This window comes from Cryptomeria japonica, chromosome 2 (assembly GCF_030272615.1).
Source record: "Cryptomeria japonica chromosome 2, Sugi_1.0, whole genome shotgun sequence".
NCBI classification, from domain to species: domain Eukaryota; kingdom Viridiplantae; phylum Streptophyta; class Pinopsida; order Cupressales; family Cupressaceae; genus Cryptomeria; species Cryptomeria japonica.
The window spans coordinates 556,021,189-556,042,423 of NC_081406.1; the positions used below are offsets into that span (position 1 = coordinate 556,021,189).

The 21,235-nt window shown below is 37.2% G+C and overlaps 1 protein-coding gene across 3 annotated transcripts in view; it reads right to left on the reverse strand.

The window, feature by feature from the left end:
- Positions 1–21,235, reverse strand: part of LOC131038051 (gluconokinase) — an 86,585-nt gene that overhangs the window by 25,455 nt on the left and 39,895 nt on the right. For 2 of the 3 annotated variants that reach the window (XM_057970336.2, XM_057970337.2), the window contains exon 2: positions 18,973–19,015. The exons of the other annotated variant lie outside the window; for it this stretch is intronic. In XM_057970336.2, the coding sequence (XP_057826319.1) occupies positions 18,973–19,015 (43 nt within the window). The remainder of the gene's footprint in view (positions 1–18,972; positions 19,016–21,235) is intronic. 3 annotated transcript variants of the gene reach the window in all.

Sequence of the window (21,235 nt, forward strand, 5' to 3'; positions counted from 1 at the left end):
ACACATTATGTATTCCTAAATGAAACGTGTGGTTAAGCATTTCATAGGGCTGGGCCTCAAACAGGAAATGTGTCACAAGTTGCAAGTTATGTAGGACCCAAATTGGGCACCAAAGTGCAAAGTGAATATGTAAAATAAAGAAATTAGTTAAGGCCGACTTAGAAGACTTGAATATGAATCTTGTATATAAACAAGATTCATTCTACACAACACACATCTTCATCAAGTGCGATCAGTCTTATGCAAGAACAGTCAGCGAATCAGGCATCTTAGAGAGCGAATTCATTGGACAACTTGCTGGGCAAGGTGATGCGCTATACTTCAGCGATCTCCCTCTTCAATTGATGTCGATATTCTGCTCTCCCTGAAGACACACTACAGCTGCATATGCTAGGTTCAGTCTGCCCTAAAATGGCAACCAAATCAGATAAGTAATCTGATTCATGTAATCTACTCATAATTAAGAATCTGATCTGAATCTTTCATGCTGGGTTTTTCCTCCAAGAGGGAGGTTTTCCCAGGGTACTCGTGTCTTGAGTTGTGTGTTCTTATTGTTATTTCTGTTTTTTCTCAATCTGTTTATAACTTAGGTAACTAGATTAACATCTGATTACCTAAAGTCAATAGAGATATTCAAATAAAGATAAATTAATATTATATTGTAAACATTAAATTATATTATTATGAAAGAAATGTTTGAGAGCAGTGATTATACTAATAAAGGATTAATATATTACACAACGATAAAGAAGTGGTTAATACATTTTACAAGGATTATGTTTGGACAATAATTATAGCTGGAGTTTACTGTATTAAAGGAGCATTAAGACGGGCCCTTAACAAATCAACACTATTATTCCAAGCTGGGCAATTATTTTATATTGTTCTAAAGATGGTTAAATAGAGGTGTTTTTAACATTCAAATGGTTGGCTAAATATGAGGGGAAGTTTATATTAATTATTGGTCTCCTATCTTGAGTGATTAAGATAAAATTCTGAAGGTTAATATATAAGTCAGGAGCCTCGTAAGAAGATAGCACTATATAATCATTGGCCAAAGGATTGGTTGCCATTTCATGTTGACGTGCACTATGGACAAATTGTGAGGAAATATTGGCTGACAAACATTATGATGACGGTCTGAACATATTATGAATAAGCATGGACTATTCAAACCGAAGGTTTTAATAATTCTGGGCATGACCATATTGAAATAATGATCTTGGTGCAGAGACATTTGATAACCTTTGGCTGGACGAATTCATATTGTATTCTCGAATGAGAAATTGGTATGTATTACACAATGTGATTTGTTTGGTTAAATGAAGGGTTATGAAAGGGTGCGATCAGCATATAAAGAGACACAGTTTGAATAATGAAAGTTGTTATGAGATAACAAAGAGGTGCTATCTTGGCAAAAGACACGTCCATACATAAAGGATGCCTCCATTTGAGAAGATATAAAAAGGAGGAGAATCGTGGAGAAGAATGGGGGGGAACGGAGAAAAAATTAAAAAAGAAATCAGGGGAGATCGGGCATTAATAATTCATAAGAATACACAGCAGATCCGAAAATACTGTGGTCTGAGGTATAGCATAATAAATATTGATTGTATCTGCTTAATACTGATTCTTGGCATACTGTTGTTTATGTCTGTCATTATATGTAGAGTATATGTATAATACTAGATTCATATGTTCTGACGGTTCTCAGCCTAATACAAATGTTAATATTATAATATAAAGAAATTAATACAAACGATGAGATCAGATCAGAACGGTTATTAAGTTACAGGCAGTAACATCCTTGTTTTGGGTAGTATGCATGGGGACGTGCTTAATATGTATGCTTAATATATAACACCCGACAATGCTCATATGCAGAATTTAATAGTAATATTAATATAGACTGCAATAGGTTCCAGATCAAGCTTTAGTGTACATTAGTGTCCTTCTATTGTTCTTTCTATGTACTAAAATTGTGATTTTAGGACTGTATATAAGAGACTCTCATTAGGGGACATTACACAATTTTAGAAAAATTAAAAATCTAGGGTCGTTATTACAACCTAGTCAGTTTCGTGACAATTAGCCTATTTTCTGAGTTCCCATAGGCTAATTGGTAAGGAAAAAGGGGACTCCAAAGTTCTTGGAGGGCATACGTTCAGTATTTCAAGATTTCTATTTATAGCAATGAACTCAGTTGGCATTGTGGATAGTCACAACACTTTTAGGAATGTTTTCTAACAGTCAGGATGTTCATTAGAAAACATGGTAGAAAGAGACGAGAACAACCCCACCAAACAGTCCAAATTCCAAAGCAGAGAAAGTTTGATGTTATGTTGAATCACAAATGCTAGTCAAAATGAATCAGAATATACCACATGCTTCTCCAATTCAGAATGGTGAAACTAGTTCCTCTCACACCAATAATCAACAAAACACTAATGGACACACTATTGTAGCAGCTTCTAGGTTTATTGCTAGACCTTTCCAAACTATATTTCCATGTAGAGAGGATGCTCAAGTTGTTCTAGAAACTCAAGTTCCTATGGTGGAAGAAGTGAGGGCTAGTTTTGTAGAATATGTCACTCTCCCATTGGAGATATGGGACATTTTGACTCAAGCAGTCCATGAATCAGAAGAAGAAGAGGGGTGGTGGAAGAGTTGAGATCAAAGGTCCTATTGTGCAAAGGGCCTACTAGCAAGCCTTGGGAAAGGTGACACAGCTCACTTTGATGGGAGTGATAAGTGCACTGCTCGAGCTTGGGTCTAGAAGTTGGAATATTATTTGTCCTTAAGAGCAATGCCAAAGGAGGATGCGATCAAATTTGCTACATTGCATTTGGGTGGAGTAGCACATGAATGGTGGTACCATGGCTTGGTAACACTAGATCATACTGTCATTACAACCTTTGATGAGTTCAGAAATAAACTCATTGAAAGATTTGATAGGAAGGATCCTGAAATGCAGTTTAGAGAGCTTGCACAATTGAGACAAGAAGGTACTATTGATGCCTACATCGTAGAGTTTCAAAGACTCCCTGTCACGGTTCCTAACATCACAGAGAGAAGACTTGTAATTCTTTTTAGTAAAGGGCTAATGGAGCCAATTAGATGATGGCATAAACTCGTTGATCCATCAATTCTCCAAGAATCCATGAGGCAACGGGTGTGGAGCTTGCTGCTCCAAGGAAAAAATTTCAACCAAGGACCTTTCAGCACAACAAGGACAAGGAGCATTTTCATAGAGATTCAAATCAGTGAAAAAAGTTTCCATCAAAAATGGATGAAGACCTCTAAAATGAGCTGAGGAAGAAACTATGTTTCACTTGCAAGGAGCCATGGGCCCCAGGTCATAAGTGCTTCAAAAAGTGTGAAGCTCATCATTTAGAAGTCTATTCAGCTAATGAATCAGCATCAGGAAAATTAAAACAACAATCTAATTTGGAGGAAAAAGAGGAAGAAGAGTCATTTGAAGAGTCAAAAGAAAAGAAAGAAAGTAAAGGTACTCTTGCACAACTCAAAATTTTTTAGAGAGTGAGTCTTTCAAAGTTCAAGAAGTCTGATGTGGGCAGTGAGTAGTTGCCCTTATTGATATTAGAGCTCCACATAATTTTATTGATGAAAGAGTGTTTTCTTGTAGAGGACTCAAAACTGAAGATGTTGACATTTCAAAGTTATAGTAGTTGATGATTTTACCATTACATGGTAGTTGTAATTATGAAGTCAAAGATGATTTCTATAAGGTAAATATTGGAGAACAGATGCAGTTCTTGACATTTGGTGGCCATGATCCTTAGATGAAGTGAATGCAGATGTGCTTCATTTGCACTTAGTCAAGTATCGCGTAAAGGAAATTTCATGAACCTGTAGGAGGCTCGACAACATTACTTTCACAAGTTTTCTTTTTCGTGAACTTAGTAAACTTATCAACCTTCTACATCACAAAGTCAAATATTTTACGAACTCTATTAAATTGTGATTTTTTTGTAATATCACAGCCTTGTTACGACTTTCCTAATTTTGCAATGAAGTGAATATTATTATTTTCAATCTTTTCTAAAACCTTTAACACTTATATCCTTCATATTTGTAAATCTCATGGCAATCTTAAGACATATTTATATCAACTTCACAAAAAGTTTCCAATGAATCTGCAAGCTTTGCAAAAGGGGGACTAATTCATATCATTGGACTCTAAGACTGTTTTCAATTGAAAATTGACAATTTTAAATCTTAAGTTCAGCCTCTACTGAAAATTGTTGAGGCTTGCCAATATAAGTTATGATACATGAAGTGAATATGTGAATGTTATAATAATTCTTAAGGCTTATATGTGAAGTAATTTGGTCAATTTGAATTGACATATTATTATTTGATTTTAAAATTATGGGATTCTCCTAAACTATAATTTGATGGGGTATTTTTTTATCTTCTTTGATGTAATCATGAAATTTTTCTAACCATGAAATTTCCCATATAGTTCCAATACCTATTTTTCAAGTTGTCCTTCCAAATTAACTGGTATAATCTACATTGGTATCCTAAGATACATAAGTGCAGTAGTTGGAATAAAGGGAAGGAACATCACACTATCACAATGATAAACAAAAAATCATCGACCTATTCATAAATAGAGAATAAAATAATTATTTATGGAATGAACATACTAGTAAATATGCATAAGTAGATTCAAATTTGATATATTGCTCACTAGCATCCTTTTTGGATACTAGTAAATATGCATAAGTAAATTCAAAATTGATATATTGCTCACTAGCATCCTTTTTGGAGATCAAAGAGATTTGTTATTCTATTTTATATTTGATCCATTTTTCAATCATAATATTTATAATGGATGGTTATCGCCCTTATAAACTGTCTGGGGAGCAAACGTAGAAAGGATAGCTCACTCATTGCCTAAATTTTTATGGATCATTACTATATATAGTAGCATGTCTATTTTTATTTTAAACAAGACAGCTAATTATTCATGTTTATTCTTATTAAAATATATGCTGATCTCCTTGCTACTAATCATTGGATTATATTCTAAATTTATGAGGAATATTATATGAACTCCGGGAATGACAAATTCATAATATTATGTTTTTTTTGTTTGCACCAAGATTCAAGTTTCATTGATTACTATGTTACTAACTATATCGGTGCTTCTTTGGTGAGACTATGCCCTCAAAACATATGGCGCAGGTGCTATTACATGGATGGTGCAATTCTTTAATAAAAAGGTTGTCTCCTATGTGTCCTTGAATCAAATGGACGAAATATGAAAGTAGCTCTTGAAGAATCGATATGGCCTTGAAGATTTATGGAAGAGTTTTAGTTGTATACATGTAAAGTACCATCTTACTTGAAGTTATTTTACTCTTTCCAAAGAATATCATTTCTAAAAATCAAAATGACCATTGAACATCATGGGCACCTCACTCAAGTGAAAGTATTCCATAATAAAGGCACTTTGAAGACCATGGGCACCTCACTCAAGTGAAAGTATTCCATAATAAAGGCACTTTGAAGATCATGGGCACATGCTATATATTAAAATTTTAGCCATCACTTTGAAATCCTCTATGCAATGATTAGCTTTTAGGTGATGCCATTCAAGAGGAGTGTACATGACACCACGTAGTGGCTAAATCCTAGATATAGGACCTAATAGGAATAAGACCTTTAGGCTTATATGCTCCAAATTCAAATCAATGCTTGGCCTTAGGTGATGCCATTGAGGGGGAGTGTGCATGTCAATGACATCGCCTAGTGGCTAAATCCTAGTTTTAAGTCATATGGGCATATTGTAAATCTTCCACTTGTAAAAGCATTGTATTAAGTTTTATGGGCACTATGTCATGAACCTAAGGAGAGACTAATTTGAGGTAAACGTGGTCTAATATAATTCTTTAAGACCTCATAGCATCATTTCTAAAACACTAGGAATATAAGATTATGACAAGATGACTTTCATGTAGTCCATAATGCATTATCTTCATGTTGGCATATATTTGTGTCCCTGTTTATCACTGTCAAAGAAGACCTATGTTATTGGGGTACTTCATTTTTTTCTTTTATGGAAATTGGCATGTGATCCCCTATTAACATTAAGGGGGAGTGTTAGAACATAATGTTGTTAGGGGTCACATCCTTATAAAATTTATATATAATGTTCTAACATAAGGTTAGAAAACCTTATATATTATATGCTTTCTAAGCATATCCCATTTGAAATAATTAGAATCTACTAACTATTAGATTATTAATTATTTGTGAATAGAGGTTATTGAATAGGTATGACTAGTGAAGTCACCCTTCCTCCTATATTTAAGGAGGTTCTCTCTCATTTGAGAGGTGTGGGAATTTGAAGATTTATACTGAGTTAAATCACTATGCACGAGGTATTATTGGCCATGTGGAAGTATGGAAGTATTTGGAGGATTAACCCCAGGTTCAAGTCTATTTTATGATAGACAACATTTGTAAGTGTTTTATTAAAAGATGCATCATGGGGTTTTTTTACCCAAAAGGACTTTCCCCATGTATATCTTGTGTAATGTGTTAATTTATGGTTGTAAGATTCTTAATGCATTTATTTTATATCTTGTTTATAATGATTAGTATCCTAAGATCCTAATTTCTAACATTTTTTTATTTGTTGGCCAACCAAACAACTACAAAATCCTTGAAAAGCCTTAGTAAGGTATCTTTCCAAAATAATAAAGGAAATATATAGGTATGCTCATATAGGTATGCTCATGGATTACTGAGTAAACTCATTTCAGTGTTTTTCTAAATGTGTGTGCAAAGCCTAGCTTGCTTGTGCATTTTGAAAGGCATAGTCTTTTGTGGTATTTTGATTGAGGTATCACCATTGGTTTCAGTTATTACATTTTCTGTATGAATTTAGAGAATCTATTGCTCAACTATATAAAGGCAACAATCTGCTACTAGCTCTATTTCCCCATCATCCTAACACACTTAAAACAACTTAATATAAACATCCTTTTTATTTTATCCTTTCTACTATGTTTTCATAGCCATGTATGAATGTATAACATAAGGGTTTATTATAAAGCACATTCTTAGACACTCATATGACATATCATTTGCTCTAATAAGGTGCTTGACCTTGAGTATTGCAAATCAACACATAGGCACGAAGTGACAACCGAAATAGAGGTGAATTATGCAATGGGTATGGATTGTGTTAGGGTAACTGTTTTGCTTCTATGGTGATATCTATTGCACAACTTACGAAAACCTCCCTTGGTTTAGTAGAGCCAAAAGTGAAGGAGGTCCTGTAGTGGACACCCTAGAATGCCCAAAAACTAACCCCACTGCTGATAGGAATTTAGTCAAACAGTTTGCAGCCAACTCCTTATTCCTCCGTTTAATGTTTCAATGTTTTTTTTGTTTTTAAGTCTTTGCACAGGTATGAAACCACATAACATGAACTAAAAAGAATTTACAATAATAGGCAAGCTGGAAATTGAACTACTGCTGTTATAATATTATTTCCAGAATTAACAAAAATCAAATACATAGCAGGTTATTTTCAACTCACTAAATACTCCAGCATTTTGACATAATGTTCCAACCAAAGTTTCTAATTCTGCTGCTACAGTAACATGAATAGTGCCAGGTGAATAGTGCCGCGTGAATAGTGCCAGGTGAATAGTACCCGCGGGAATAGTGTCGCGGGAATAGTGTCGCGGGAATAGTACCCGCGTGAATAGTGTCGCGGCCTGTAGCTGGAAATGCAACCAAATAATGCTGCTGCTTGTAGCTAGAAAAGCACCCAATCTGCCTGTAAATGAAGCTGATAGCAAAGGATTCCAAAGGCCAAACCCCAAGGGAATGACGTCTAGAATGTCACAAGAGAGGATAGACGTCCTCTAATGCCAAGAACGGATCTGCAACTCACACACCAAATTCTTCTCATATTCCTTCCTTGCCCAATGAAGCCACAAAAGCTCCCTTTTATTCTTTCTCCAAGGGGCGACCCAACTCACTCAAACAATGTGGGATAAAACATGTTCAATATAAAACATATTAAAATATTTACTTATGTCTCCCTTGGTTGCCCCTTTGATTTACACATATCTCCATAAAATAAATATTAAAGTAACACTTTAATATTTTACAATTAAATTAAATGTTACTTTAATAAAACTTCAGGCATTAAAATATATTAGCAATCGGACTCCGAATAGCGTGAGTGATAGCTCGTCGGAAAGCTCTCGCCAAGGAGTATCAAATCCAATCACCAAAACTAGCCCCCGTTGTGTCCTGCTGACTTACTAAAAATAGTATGCCTGAAACTAAGTAAATCAACTTTGTTTTGGCCCAAACTGGAAATGACTAGGCCAAAACACTCCAGGATCCCTTTAAACCCTTCGTTAGCCCTCGGGACCATGTAGAGCTAGGCTAACGCACATATCCTTGGTCAATCTGCTAGAGTGGGGACATTACAGGTCCTTACTGTTCACATGTCTGAAATCGCATTGCTGTAGACTCCATACGGCCAACGCAGAATAGAATAATCAGCTGAGTATCCTATCCTCTCTTGAGATAAGGAAGTCCCTAATGCTATTTTTTATATTTGATCAAAGGGGACAACCTCAAGGTTTCTTTTGTTAGGTCTTGACTGCGGGATTACTCAGTGGTTTGATGTGTTTTGCTGGAAACACAAGGGGGACTTACGGTGAAATAGGCAATAAGCTAGTCTGCTGTGATTCTCGAATTAGGCAATAAAGAGCAAAAGGAAAGGGTTAGGAGATCTGAAACTAACAACACGGGTATGTGGGTAGACGGATTCAACATAACCAATTCGTGCTTGGCCAGAATAGCTCAGAACCTTGCAGGAACGGTGCAATCTTCAAAGGGACTTGGAAGATTTTCAGACTGGAGACGCACGGCTAAGCACCCAATTCTGGCGCAGCTCAGACAGACACCTACAATTGAACTAAGCACAATCGAAGGCTCAGGTTAACCACACAAAAGGACACAAAATCAGTATATCCTTAGTGGTATGACCCTGAATCTATCAAATACCTGCACACCCAAAATAGAAAGATCTATCTAAAATGCTGAGAGAAACCATGCAAACAGGATGAAAACAAGACAATAAACACCAAATCAATGCTTATATATTGATTTCAGCTGCCTTTTACAACAATTTCTGCAGCATCTCTATGCTACTGCTAAGATCTAACCTATTCTAACTCTTAAATCTAACTATCTAACAATCTCTAACCATCTAACCATCTAACCATCTAACTCTTTACAAAAGAAAGGCCTCTGCCTTTTATAGATATTACAATTTTGAATCGAAGGCTAGGATGGATTGCATCCAAGGGTCCTGATCTGCCTTCTAGAAGCTGGCAGCTTTAACCCATGCCTAATCAATTCTCAGTTATCCAACCAACCACAATTTCAACCACCTACAACTGTTTTGGCATTAATTTGAGTCTCCGATCTTCTTAGTGGTTGGGAATAGTTGTCCACAAAAATATCTTGCACGGGACCCACAGGTAGTTTACAATAAAGCAGTTTCAGTTTTAAAACTGAATTTCTGGACTTAAATCCAGCTGTGCACTTTCTTGAGAATGCATATTTTGAGTGTTCTTTTGCTTTTTGTCTTTAATCTTGCTGGTGGACTTCAACTCTGTGGTTCAGGTTGTGGTGCGCTTCCCAATGCTTCATCGCTTTGATCCTGCATTGCATCTTTCTCCTCCAACTTCCAACGCTTGGCCTTGGATTGCGATCCTTCCTTGATTTGCGTTTGAGGCCTTCTCCTGGTTCTCCGATGACGTCTTGCGATCAATCGACCAATTTCATCAATTTGAAAAATTAAATAATTTAATCTAATAACATTAAATTTAATTATGACGTCTGGCTTGAGAAGCTCTTTGTGAGATGTATCTTGAAAATGCTTCTCCTTTCTCTTCGAATGTGAAATCTGATCCTTGGTCTTGATGGTGTTTGGGCGATTTACTTCTGCGTGATTTTACCTTTGGAGTCTTGGGTGTTTTGAATGGGTTTACGATATTTTGAAACCTTCTTATAGCACGATTCTGGAGGTTTGAAGAGCTTCTGCAAATTTTAAAATCCTAACACTCATGCCTTTTCTGGTGAATTTCGGAGAATGAGGGGGGGGGTTTTGCAAACTTAAACTATGCTTTTAAACCCTAAGCGTGAAATTCGGATGCCTTGGCATATTTTTGCGATTTTGAAAGAACTTCGGAGCATTCACGCCCTTTTGCAAAATCGAAGAAAATCGGATCATTTGGGGTCTTTTGCAACTTTAAGGTAAATTTCGGACCATTTAGCATATTTTGCAAATTTCAGAGTTTTTTCAGAGTATTAAACATGTTTGTAAATTCGGAGTTTTAGCGTTTTCTTTGCAAATTAGAAAAGTTTTCGGACCCTATGCTTTGCAACTTAAGAAGACTTCGGACCCTAAGCCCTCTTTTGGAAAATCGGAGAAATTTCGGACCATTAAACACTTCTGCAAATTCGGAGTTTCAAGGCGTTTTTACAAATTTCGGAGTTTTCGCGATTTTTAACCTTTTATCCGAAATTTCAAACCTTGAAACACTTCGTGCAAATTCCAGGAATTTCGGACCTTTTGCCCGATTTTGCAAACTCAAGGTAAATTTCGGACCTTTCAATACTTTTTGAAAATTTATAACAAACTTTGAATTTCGGCCCCAGGGTCCGAATTTGGATGTTTTAAGTGAAATTCGGACCTAAAGGGTCTTTTTGCAACATTTCACATTTTTCAGATTTTGGAGCTAGGGTCCGAAATTAGGAATTTTAAGTGAAATTCGGGCCTAAAGGGTCTTTTTGCAACATTTCACATTTTTCAGATTTCGGAGCTAGGGTCCGAAATTGGGCATTTTAAGTGAAATTCGGACCTAAAGGGTCTTTTTGCAACATTTCACATTTTTAAATTTTTGCCCCAGGGTCCGAAATTGGGCATTTTAAACTTTTTCCTCAAGAAGTGCGAGCTTGGGCACTTGGGCGAGTTTGTCAAGATCTCGCCAAAGGATCATTTTATGGAATATAACATTTAAGTATCTTATACTTTAAGTTATATTCTATATATACTGTCAGGATGTTTGAGAGTGGTTTCGGACCTCCAAGAGTTATATTGCAAATTCTAGTTTTTGGAGGATTCCTCAGTTTTCCAGACTTAGTCAAATTTCAGGATCAGGACATTCCAGACTTAGCCAAATTTCAGGGTCAGGACATTCCAGACTTAGCCAAATTTTAGGGCATTTGAAGATCAAGATGACATTCCAGACTCCATCACTCACCAACTTGACCTAACTCAGACCTTCAAGGATGATATTCACTCACCAAGCAAGACACGATGAGCAACAAGAGCAAAACCAGGCCCTAAGGAAGACTCTCAAAGAAACCCTAATTCTAGGGCCCTATTGACTCACCCTGGCTCAAGCAGAGCTTGCCATCCCAGCGACTCCCCTGACAGCACTCATCATGCAAAGGCTAACAAACAAAACCTTTAAAAAAACTAGAAAAACAAACCCCAGAAAGCAAAAAGCAGGGGTCCCATTTATGGGGCGATGTGAATACGTCACAACAACCCCTAGAGGCCGAATTTGGACGTTTTAGCAGCACTTGACCCTTCATATCCCCTTCCTCTTCCGCAAAGACAGAAAGGCACAAACCGGGGGGTCCCTGTCCAAGACAAGGATGGGTGTGCGATTCGCACAACAAATGGCGACTCGGCTGGGAAATGTTCCTGAACATTTCAAGGATGACTATCCGGATCGAACCCGAGAATCTTTGGTATATACCCCACAAAACAACCCAAATGACAGAAGACAGATTCAAAGTAAAATTGAGGTCGCAAACTGAATCAAGTCACCAACCTTGAGAAATCGATTGTGTGGAGTGAAGTTCATTCAAGCCTAAAGAAGGTTGAGATATCATTGTTTAGTTAATGCAAGTTACGTAGAGCGACTCTAACTCCAAAAGCAACCTGGATAGAGCCCCGCTGCCAGCAAGCGTCTATAGCCCCGACAGAGTTATCGCCTGTAAGCTCACAGAGATTGCTCTGTTTCTGATAAATTTTCTTGTTGAAAATTGGCAGAGGTGTCTGCATTCTCAAAGCCAAGCAACTTGATATTTCTTTGCTTTTCAATTCTTTTTCTTTTGATTTTTCTCTTTTATTTTCACTTTTTCATCTTGGCTGGTAAGCAGTGAAGCCTACGTGGGATTGAGCGTTACAGTGGTCGCTGAAGCAGAGCTTCAGAATTTTTTCACTTGCAGTGACCTCCCTTTGATAAAACGATAGACTTAAGCGTTTTTAAGCGTTTAAAAGTGCAGTGATCACAACGTTGGCGACAAGACGCAGTAAGCAACTCAAATTTTAGACTGACTAAGCCTTAAACCAAAATGGATTGACTACGGGGGCAACCGTCAATTAGGCGCTCTACCAAAGTCGGCATCCAAGAAATGAGTCGGAAAAAAATTTCCGACTTCGTACACCAGAGCTGGGAAAAGCAAACAAACCCCTTCAAAAACTGACAGGGAGACAACCCCTTCTGAAAGGACACCTACACTACGGAAAGGAAACTAAACTAAAGCAGAAAACAGGAAATCTAAGCTAAAAGAACAGAAAACGAACAAAAACCTAAACTAACTATGTACAAGAAGAGACCGATTGTACAAAAGGTGGACTATATGCATGCGTTCCTGATGCATGATGATTTCTCAGTATATGCAGCAGTAACAGGGTAGTGGGAACAGTTCTCGGTTTGGCTTGTTTGTCTTTATATTCTGAAAAGAAAATTTTCAGTTGGCCACTCTCAGGTTTAACCAGGACGTCAGGTGGAATTATTAATTGAGGGAGTTCATTAGGTCCATGGTTAATCCATTTACAGGTTGTTTTTCCAGAATATTCAAAATTAAACGGAAAATTTTCAGAATTAACAGTAGGAGGGAAAGAAACAACCTGGCAGGTTTCTGAGTCATGCAGAGTTTTGCACGGTGGGTTGTACGGCGGGAAGGCTTCGACAGTTGTATCAGGAGGTCGCCATTGGTGGTGCAGCATCTTGATAGCGTCTGGTGTATGCAAATCAGCATCACATTTTTCATCGGCTGGCCTAGGCTGACAGTTGATCTCAAAACCGAACTCGAACTCAGGAAAGAGGGGTGCATCATCTACTGGTGCATCTTCATATTTTGTGAACAATGCAGCCTTAGGCACCTCTGCCAGCACGTCTTCAAACAGCAGGGATCGTTCAATTAATTGGCCCTCAAAAACATCCTCGACGGACTCTTGGGCTGCATCGTCCATTGGTAAGGCTGCTGCAAATTGTCCTTCAACCTGTGGCTGATCCACAAAGCTCACTTGATCGTCCTTCTGAACACTGTCTTCATCAGTTGTAGGGATAATAAATTCATCTACTGCCTTGGTTTGATTTACTGGTTCATCTTGCTTAGCACTTGATAGCCCCAACTTAACATCGTCAAAAGGTGTGGTGCTGTATTGATTTTGCGATCTTCTATACTCGTCTGCAGCTTTGCTGGTGATGCTCTCCTCTGGTTCTTCCGGCAGTCCAAATTGGGCTTTGACTTGACTGATTGCTTCTATGCATAGCGAGCAGGTGAACTTTGAATGTGGGGTGCGGTGAATTCTGCACCACCAAGGTGACAACACGTTCTCCAAGCATAACTCCTCTTCGAGACCAAACTGATTCTCAATCAAATTCTTGAATCTTGTAAATTCTTCGATGCTGGACGGAGGACTAGGGATATCCGGCTGTACAGTCACCTCTGGTTTGGGGACATCCCAAAAGAATGTCTACCCCTGTAATGCGAGCTCGACCCTTGACAAAAATGTCAAGCAATTCAGTTCATCGTGCGCTGTGGTGTCATGAATTCTGCAGTGAGCTGAAGATGCAAATTCGGACAGCTGCCTTGGATAGATCTGCAAACTCAACCTCTGATGGATCTGAAAAATTTCGGATTGCGAGCAACCTTCATGAAACGACTAACTCAACATACTGACTCAGAAATATTTTTGGTATTTTCAGGTTTTCTGATTTTTTGGCTTTTCTAGTTTAACAAGGATCTTGCATATCCCAAGTATAGCATTTAAAGGTCTCAATAAACTCAACTTGCTGCAAGGAACTGTTAAGGTGCCCTCCCCAATTTTGTTGCGCACGGAGGAGGGTAAAAAAGTTATAGGGTCACTCTTTACAACTGTGGACTAATATGATGCGGATTTAGTTGTTTAGACATTCATCATACGACCCTCCTTCTAGCAACAATTCTGTTGATGTGTCTGAAATCGCATTGCTGTAGACTCCATACGGCCAATGCAGAATAGAATAATCTGCTGAGTATCCTATCCTCTCTTGAGATAAGGAAGTCCCTAATGCTATTTTTTATATTTGATCAAAGGGGACAACCTCAAGGTTTCTTTTGTCAGGTCTTGACTGCGGGATTACTCAGTGGTTTGATGTGTTTTGCTGGAAACACAAGGGGGACTTACGGTGAAATAGGCAATAAGCTAGTCTGTTGTGATTCTCGAATTAGGCAATAAAGAGCAAAAGGAAAGGGTTAGGAGATCTGAAACTAACAACACAGGTATGTGGGTAGACGGATTCAACATAACCAATTCCTGCTTGGCCAGAATAGCTCAGAACCTTGCAGGAACGGTGCAATCTTCAAAGGGACTTGGAAGATTTTCAGACTGGAGACCCACGGCTAAGCACCCAATTCTGGCGCAGCTCAGACAGACACCTGCAATTGAACTACGCACAATCGAAGGCTCAGGTTAACCACACAAAAGGACACAAAATCAGTATATCCTCAGTGGTATGACCCTGAATCTATCAAATACCTGCACACCCAAAATAGAAAGATCTATCTAAAATGCTGAGAGAAACCATGCAAACAGGATGAAAACAAGACAATAAACACCAAATCAATGCTTATATATTGATTTCAGCTGCCTATTACAACAATTTCTGCAGCATCTCTATGCTACTGCTAAGATCTAACCTATTCTAACTCTTAAATCTAACTATCTAACAATCTCTAACCATCTAACCATCTAACCATCTAACTCTTTACAAAAGAAAGGCCTCTGCCTTTTATAGATATTACAATTTTGAATCGAAGGCTAGGATGGACTGCATCCAAGGGTCCTGATTTGCCTTCTAGAAGCTGGCAGCTTTAACCCATGCCTAATCAATTCTCAGTTATCCAACCAACCACAATTTCAACCACCTACAACTGTTTTGGCATTAATTTGAGTCTCCGATCTTCTTAGTGGTTGGGAATAGTTGTCCACAAAAATATCTTGCACGGGACCCACAAGTAGTTTACAATAAAGCAGTTTCAGTTTTAAAACTGAATTTCTGGACTTAAATCCAGCTGTGCACTTTCTTGAGAATGCATATTTTGAGTGTTCTTTTGCTTTTTGTCTTTAATCTTGCTGGTGGACTTCAACTCTGTGGTTCAGGTTGTGGCGCGCTTCCCAATGCTTCATCGCTTTGATCCTGCATTGCATCTTTCTCCTCCAACTTCCAGCGCTTGGCCTTGGATTGCGATCCTTCGTTGATTTGCGTTTGAGGCCTTCTCCTGGTTCTTCGATGACGTCCTGCGATCAATCGACCAATTTCATCAATTTGAAAAATTAAATAATTTAATCTAATAACATTAAATTTAATTATGACGTCTGGCTTGAGAAGCTCTTTGTGAGATGTATCTTGAAAATGCTTCTCCTTTCTCTTCGAATGTGAAATCTGATCCTTGGTCTTGATGGTGTTTGGGCGATTTACTTCTGCGTGATTTTACCTTTGGAGTCTTGGGTGTTTTGAATGGGTTTACGATATTTTGAAAACTTCTTATAGCATGATTCTGGAGGTTTGAAGAGCTTCTGCAAATTTTAAAATCCTAACACTCATGCCTTTTCTGGTGAATTTCGGAGAATGAGCGGGGGGGTTTTGCAAACTTAAACTATGCTTTTAAACCCTAAGCGCGAAATTCGGATGCCTTGGCATATTTTTGCGATTTTGAAAGAACTTCGGAGCATTCACGCCCTTTTGCAAAATCGAAGAAAATCGGATCATTTGGGGTCTTTTGCAACTTTAAGGTAAATTTCGGACCATTTAGCATATTTTGCAAATTTCGGAGTTTTTTCAGAGTATTAAACATGTTTGTAAATTCGGAGTTTTAGCGTTTTCTTTGCAAATTAGAAAAGTTTTCGGACCCTATGCTCTGCAACTTAAGAAGACTTCGGACCCTAAGCCCTCTTTTGGAAAATCGGAGAAATTTCGGACCATTAAACACTTCTGCAAATTCGGAGTTTAAAGGCGTTTTTACAAATTTCGGAGTTTTCGCGATTTTTAACCTTTTATCCGAAATTTCAGACCTTGAAACACTTTGTGCAAATTCCAGGAATTTCGGACCTTTTGCCCGATTTGCAAACTCAAGGTAAATTTCGGACCTTTCAATACTTTTTGAAAATTTATAACAAACTTTGAATTTCGGCCCCAGGGTCCGAATTTGGATGTTTTAAGTGAAATTCGGACCTAAAGGGTCTTTTTGCAACATTTCACATTTTTCAGATTTCGGAGCTAGGGTCCGAAATTAGGCATTTTAAGTGAAATTCGGGCCTAAAGGGTCTTTTTGCAACATTTCACATTTTTCAGATTTCGGAGCTAGGGTCCGAAATTGGGCATTTTAAGTGAAATTCGGACCTAAAGGGTCTTTTTGCAACATTTCACATTTTTAAATTTTTGCCCCAGGGTCCGAAATTGGGCATTTTAAACTTTTTCCTCAAGAAGTGCGAGCTTGGGCACTTAGGCGAGTTTGTCAAGATCTCGCCGAAGGATCATTTTATGGAATATAACATTTAAGTATCTTATACTTTAAGTTATATTCCATATATACTGTCAGGATGTTTGAGAGTGGTTTCGGACCTCCAGGAGTTATATTGCAAATTCTAGTTTTTGGAGGATTCCTCAGTTTTCCAGACTTAGTCAAATTTCAGGATCAGGACATTCCAGACTTAGCCAAATTTCAGGGTCAGGACATTCCAGACTTAACCAAATTTTAGGGCATTTGAAGATCAAGATGACATTCCAGACTCCATCACTCACCAACTTGACCTAACTCAGACCTTCAAGGATGATATTCACTCACCAAGCAAGACACGATGAGCAACAAGAGCAAAACCAGGCCCTAAGGAAGACTCTCAAAGAAACCCTAATTCTAGGGCCCTATTGACTCACCCTGGCTCAAGCAGAGCTTGCCATCCCAGCGACTCCCCTGACAGCACTCATCATGCAAAGGCTAACAGACAAAACCTTTAAAAAAACTAGAAAAACAAACCCCAGAAAGCAAAAAGCAGGGGTCCCATTTATGGGGTGATGTGAATACGTCACAACAACCCCTAGAGGCCGAATTTGGACGTTTTAGCAGCACTTGACCCTTCATATCCCCTTCCTCTTCCGCAAAGACAGAAAGGCACAAACCGGGGGGTCCCTGTCCAAGACGGGGATGGGTGTGCGATTCGCACAACACTTACCACCTTAGTAATTGGTTCTCAATTGCTCAACCTGAACATGGTTTTGTGGCATTCTTCCCAAGTTTGACACCCTTGGTACTGGAGACTATTTGACCTTAGGTATTTGGGGCCTACAACTCATATCACCAACATTGAGGTTGATGCCTTCCACATCATCTTCATTTACAGGTTTACTCCTTGTCTTCTAATAGTATGCAGTATGCACCATCAAACATTATTTCCAATTCTACAAGACCTCTTGGAATGGTTTAGTTTTTAGTTGTATTAATTCATTCCCCAAAAGCATTTCCCTTCCATCCTCCATCTCAACCATGGGCTACCAATCTATAAACAAGCTGCCAAACTCATCCATGCAGTTCAAGAATTTATAGATCTACTGATTGTCATCAAACATTTTCCAGCTATAGATGTTATTCAGTATGGTGGGCCTTGTGATGACTACCACACTATAAGAGCAATGTGAGGAGACAGATTGCAAGTCAAACTTTGATTCCTCAACAGTCAAAGCATATGCTGCAACATTCTCTACTCTGCCCATCCATTCTATACCAACTACCATGAACAACTCTAAGGTATCCTACAATACATTTTAAACCTCTTGTCCTTAATTGCATAGGACCCTGCATATTAAATTGCATAGCAGTATATTACATTTGAGAATGCTTAACTGAGAGATGCTGCCTAATTGTAACTCATTCCATCATTTAAAGGTAGTGCACTTTCATACCCAAAGAAAGGAAACTAAAGAAATATGTGTATTTAGGAAAGATCTAAACTCAATGAACCTTGGAGCCAAATCTGTTGTGTTAGACCCCCTTGGCTAGATTGCAAAGTTTCATGACGATTTCTTATATTTGATTTGTTGAACTCATTTGCATAAACATGTTGCTTCATAAATCCATAATACAATATAAGATGCATGCTTTCAAAAGATACACTAGACTGTTTCCTCTTCTATGAAAATATACATCACTGATGTGTGATTGTAAACTTAATAAAGAGTAAACCTCTAGTATGTGAGGAGTACTATTGAGATTTAGTAAATCAATTACAATCTACCAGGCAGAATATTGATATTATAACATATTATATTGCATAAACAATGTGTTATTGGTGTGATTTCTGTGTGATTTATAGCTTAACTAAAAGTTGAAAATGTCAATCTGGATACATTTTCAAATTTGAATGACATCACAAGTGAAGCACAAAAAGGAAGAGAGATTTAAAGGTGCTCAAGAAATCTACTTATTATGGTTTCCACAAGATAAACTCTTTTTGAAGTAAAATAAAATGACAGTAATTGTAAAAGTAAAGGCTTGTTTAGATATGCTGTTAATTTCCTCCATTTTTTTAGATGTGTTCAAATAAGGTTCATCTCTTACGATTTTCCAGAACCAGTGACACCCATAATGATAATAGCCAATCCTACAACAACCCAAAATTAACCTTATTAGTCATCAACACACATGATGCTAGAGGGAAATTACAGAAATTAAACTGATCTAATTGATTGTGTATCCATGTAATTAAGGGTTTCAAAAATACCTATCCAAGACATTACATTTTTATTGAATATGCCATAATTAGAAATCAGATTTTGTGTTGTGTACGGCTAGGGGCAGACCATTTTATCATAATAGAATGAAAAAACTGTACTTCAAGACCACAAACAAAATCAAAGCATGTTGGGAGAGAGATATATTGACTAATATATTTAAAACCCATTTAAAATTGTTTTTATATCTTTTCAAATATGCTTCATATACTGAGCAAGAACTTGATAATAAAAAACAGTCCACATGAAAATCCAATTCCCCATTAGCGTTCTATTCAACAAGGATGATATCCTTAATATCCATAAGCGGTTCGATGTGTTCCTCATTTGAGACAACTGCTTTGATGATAACCACTTTACTCCCTCAATTCATGACTCACTCCCATGATGCATTTCTTTTTGAATGGATATAAGCAATTGGATAGTTCTTTCAGCAACAGCATAGCAGATTTGTCATCCAGCATTTATCTTCTAAAATATTTAAAAGGAAGAAATGCTTACTAGAGTGACAATTTCCTCGTTATTTTCACGGTATTTGTTAAATCTCTCTTTGCAAAAAGAAGATCGGTTTTGCAAGATTGATGTTGACATATTAACAAAAAGAAAATCAGGTTTGGTCTAGTACATGTTTACTCTATCAGATCAAACCTTCAAGACATTTGACCGATTAAAAGTCAAGCTCTATTAGTCCATTATACTCTACCACATTTACCATAGTTTTATAAAGTGATATGTGCCAATTACTCATATTTTGGAATGAGATGTAGCCAAGGGCTAGGAAATCAAATTGAACTGCAGTATTCATTGATATATGTATCAATAATTCAACCCACAGATATGTTAATACAACAGCAAATAAAATCAGAATAAAACAGACAATATAGTGCAGTTATAACAGCTATTCTATGAATGGAAATTAAACCATATAGAGGTCTTAGTATAAGTACACAACCAAAGGCTATCTTCCAGAGAAGTTTGAAGATACCTTCCCATGATGGAGCCTTTAATTCATCATTAACTTGAAATCTACATCTTCATTACTGTACTAAACCAAGTCTCAAGTCAAATTATATTGGTTATCCCGGTTGTAGCCTTATAAGTGTTGCACTACACCATCCTAAGGGATTCTTGGTCTTTTGACTAACATTAATGGAGTCTAGACAGCTTCAATGGCTCCATTAGTCTTCATGTGACTATTATTGTTTTTTTGTTCTGTTTTCCATGTTTGAATTATGTTTTTACTTCTCGCAATATAACTAACCATTGTAAAATTCAATCTTGGTTCAGGTTATTGACCATGTAACAGTGAACATGCCAAGCTAGATTAGAAAATAAATTTGTATTTCAATTGAATGTTATGGATGGCCATTTACACAAAATAAAATAAAAAAATTCCAATTGTCTAGCTTACCTAAATGTTTCTAATGGCTTCCATGTACAGCTTATACCAATGCCGAGCATTGATGGGTTTAAGCTGTGGTACACATTTTTGTGCTATAACAATTGTTTTGTGGCCGTCATACAAATTCATGGTAATATTTAGTATTTACTAATTTACCTAGCACCAAATTCTAGCCTTGGAGCCATGATACCTGCATACTGTTGACCCTACAAACCTACCACCTTATGTTATTCTGGGTAGTCAATGGTTTCTCATATTAGCATTAGCAAGTTGCAAATATAAGGCCTTTTAATGAGTGATTTTCAAAACTACATGCTGTCATTTTTATTACTCAAATTTTATATTATTGCAACAACGATTTTCTTGGGATTTTATAAAAAAAAAATTATGAGAATATCCAACTATTCCTTGTATCCTGGAAAAAAAAAACTATTCCTGATATCAATATTATCAGTTTTTTGATGGATTTAAAATAGGAATGTCACAGCAAGTGTTAATGTTTGGTTGTTTGTTGTGAGAGTTTACTTTTTGTCATAAATGTTTGAATATTGCATACCTATAAGAAAATTACCGAAAAAAATTTAAAGTTTATGAAAATGCCATTACATTCACATTAGAGCTTGATCTTGCTAGCCTGTAAGGTTAGGGATTATAATGTCCTCTTACGTATATTCTTAGGAAATAAGGG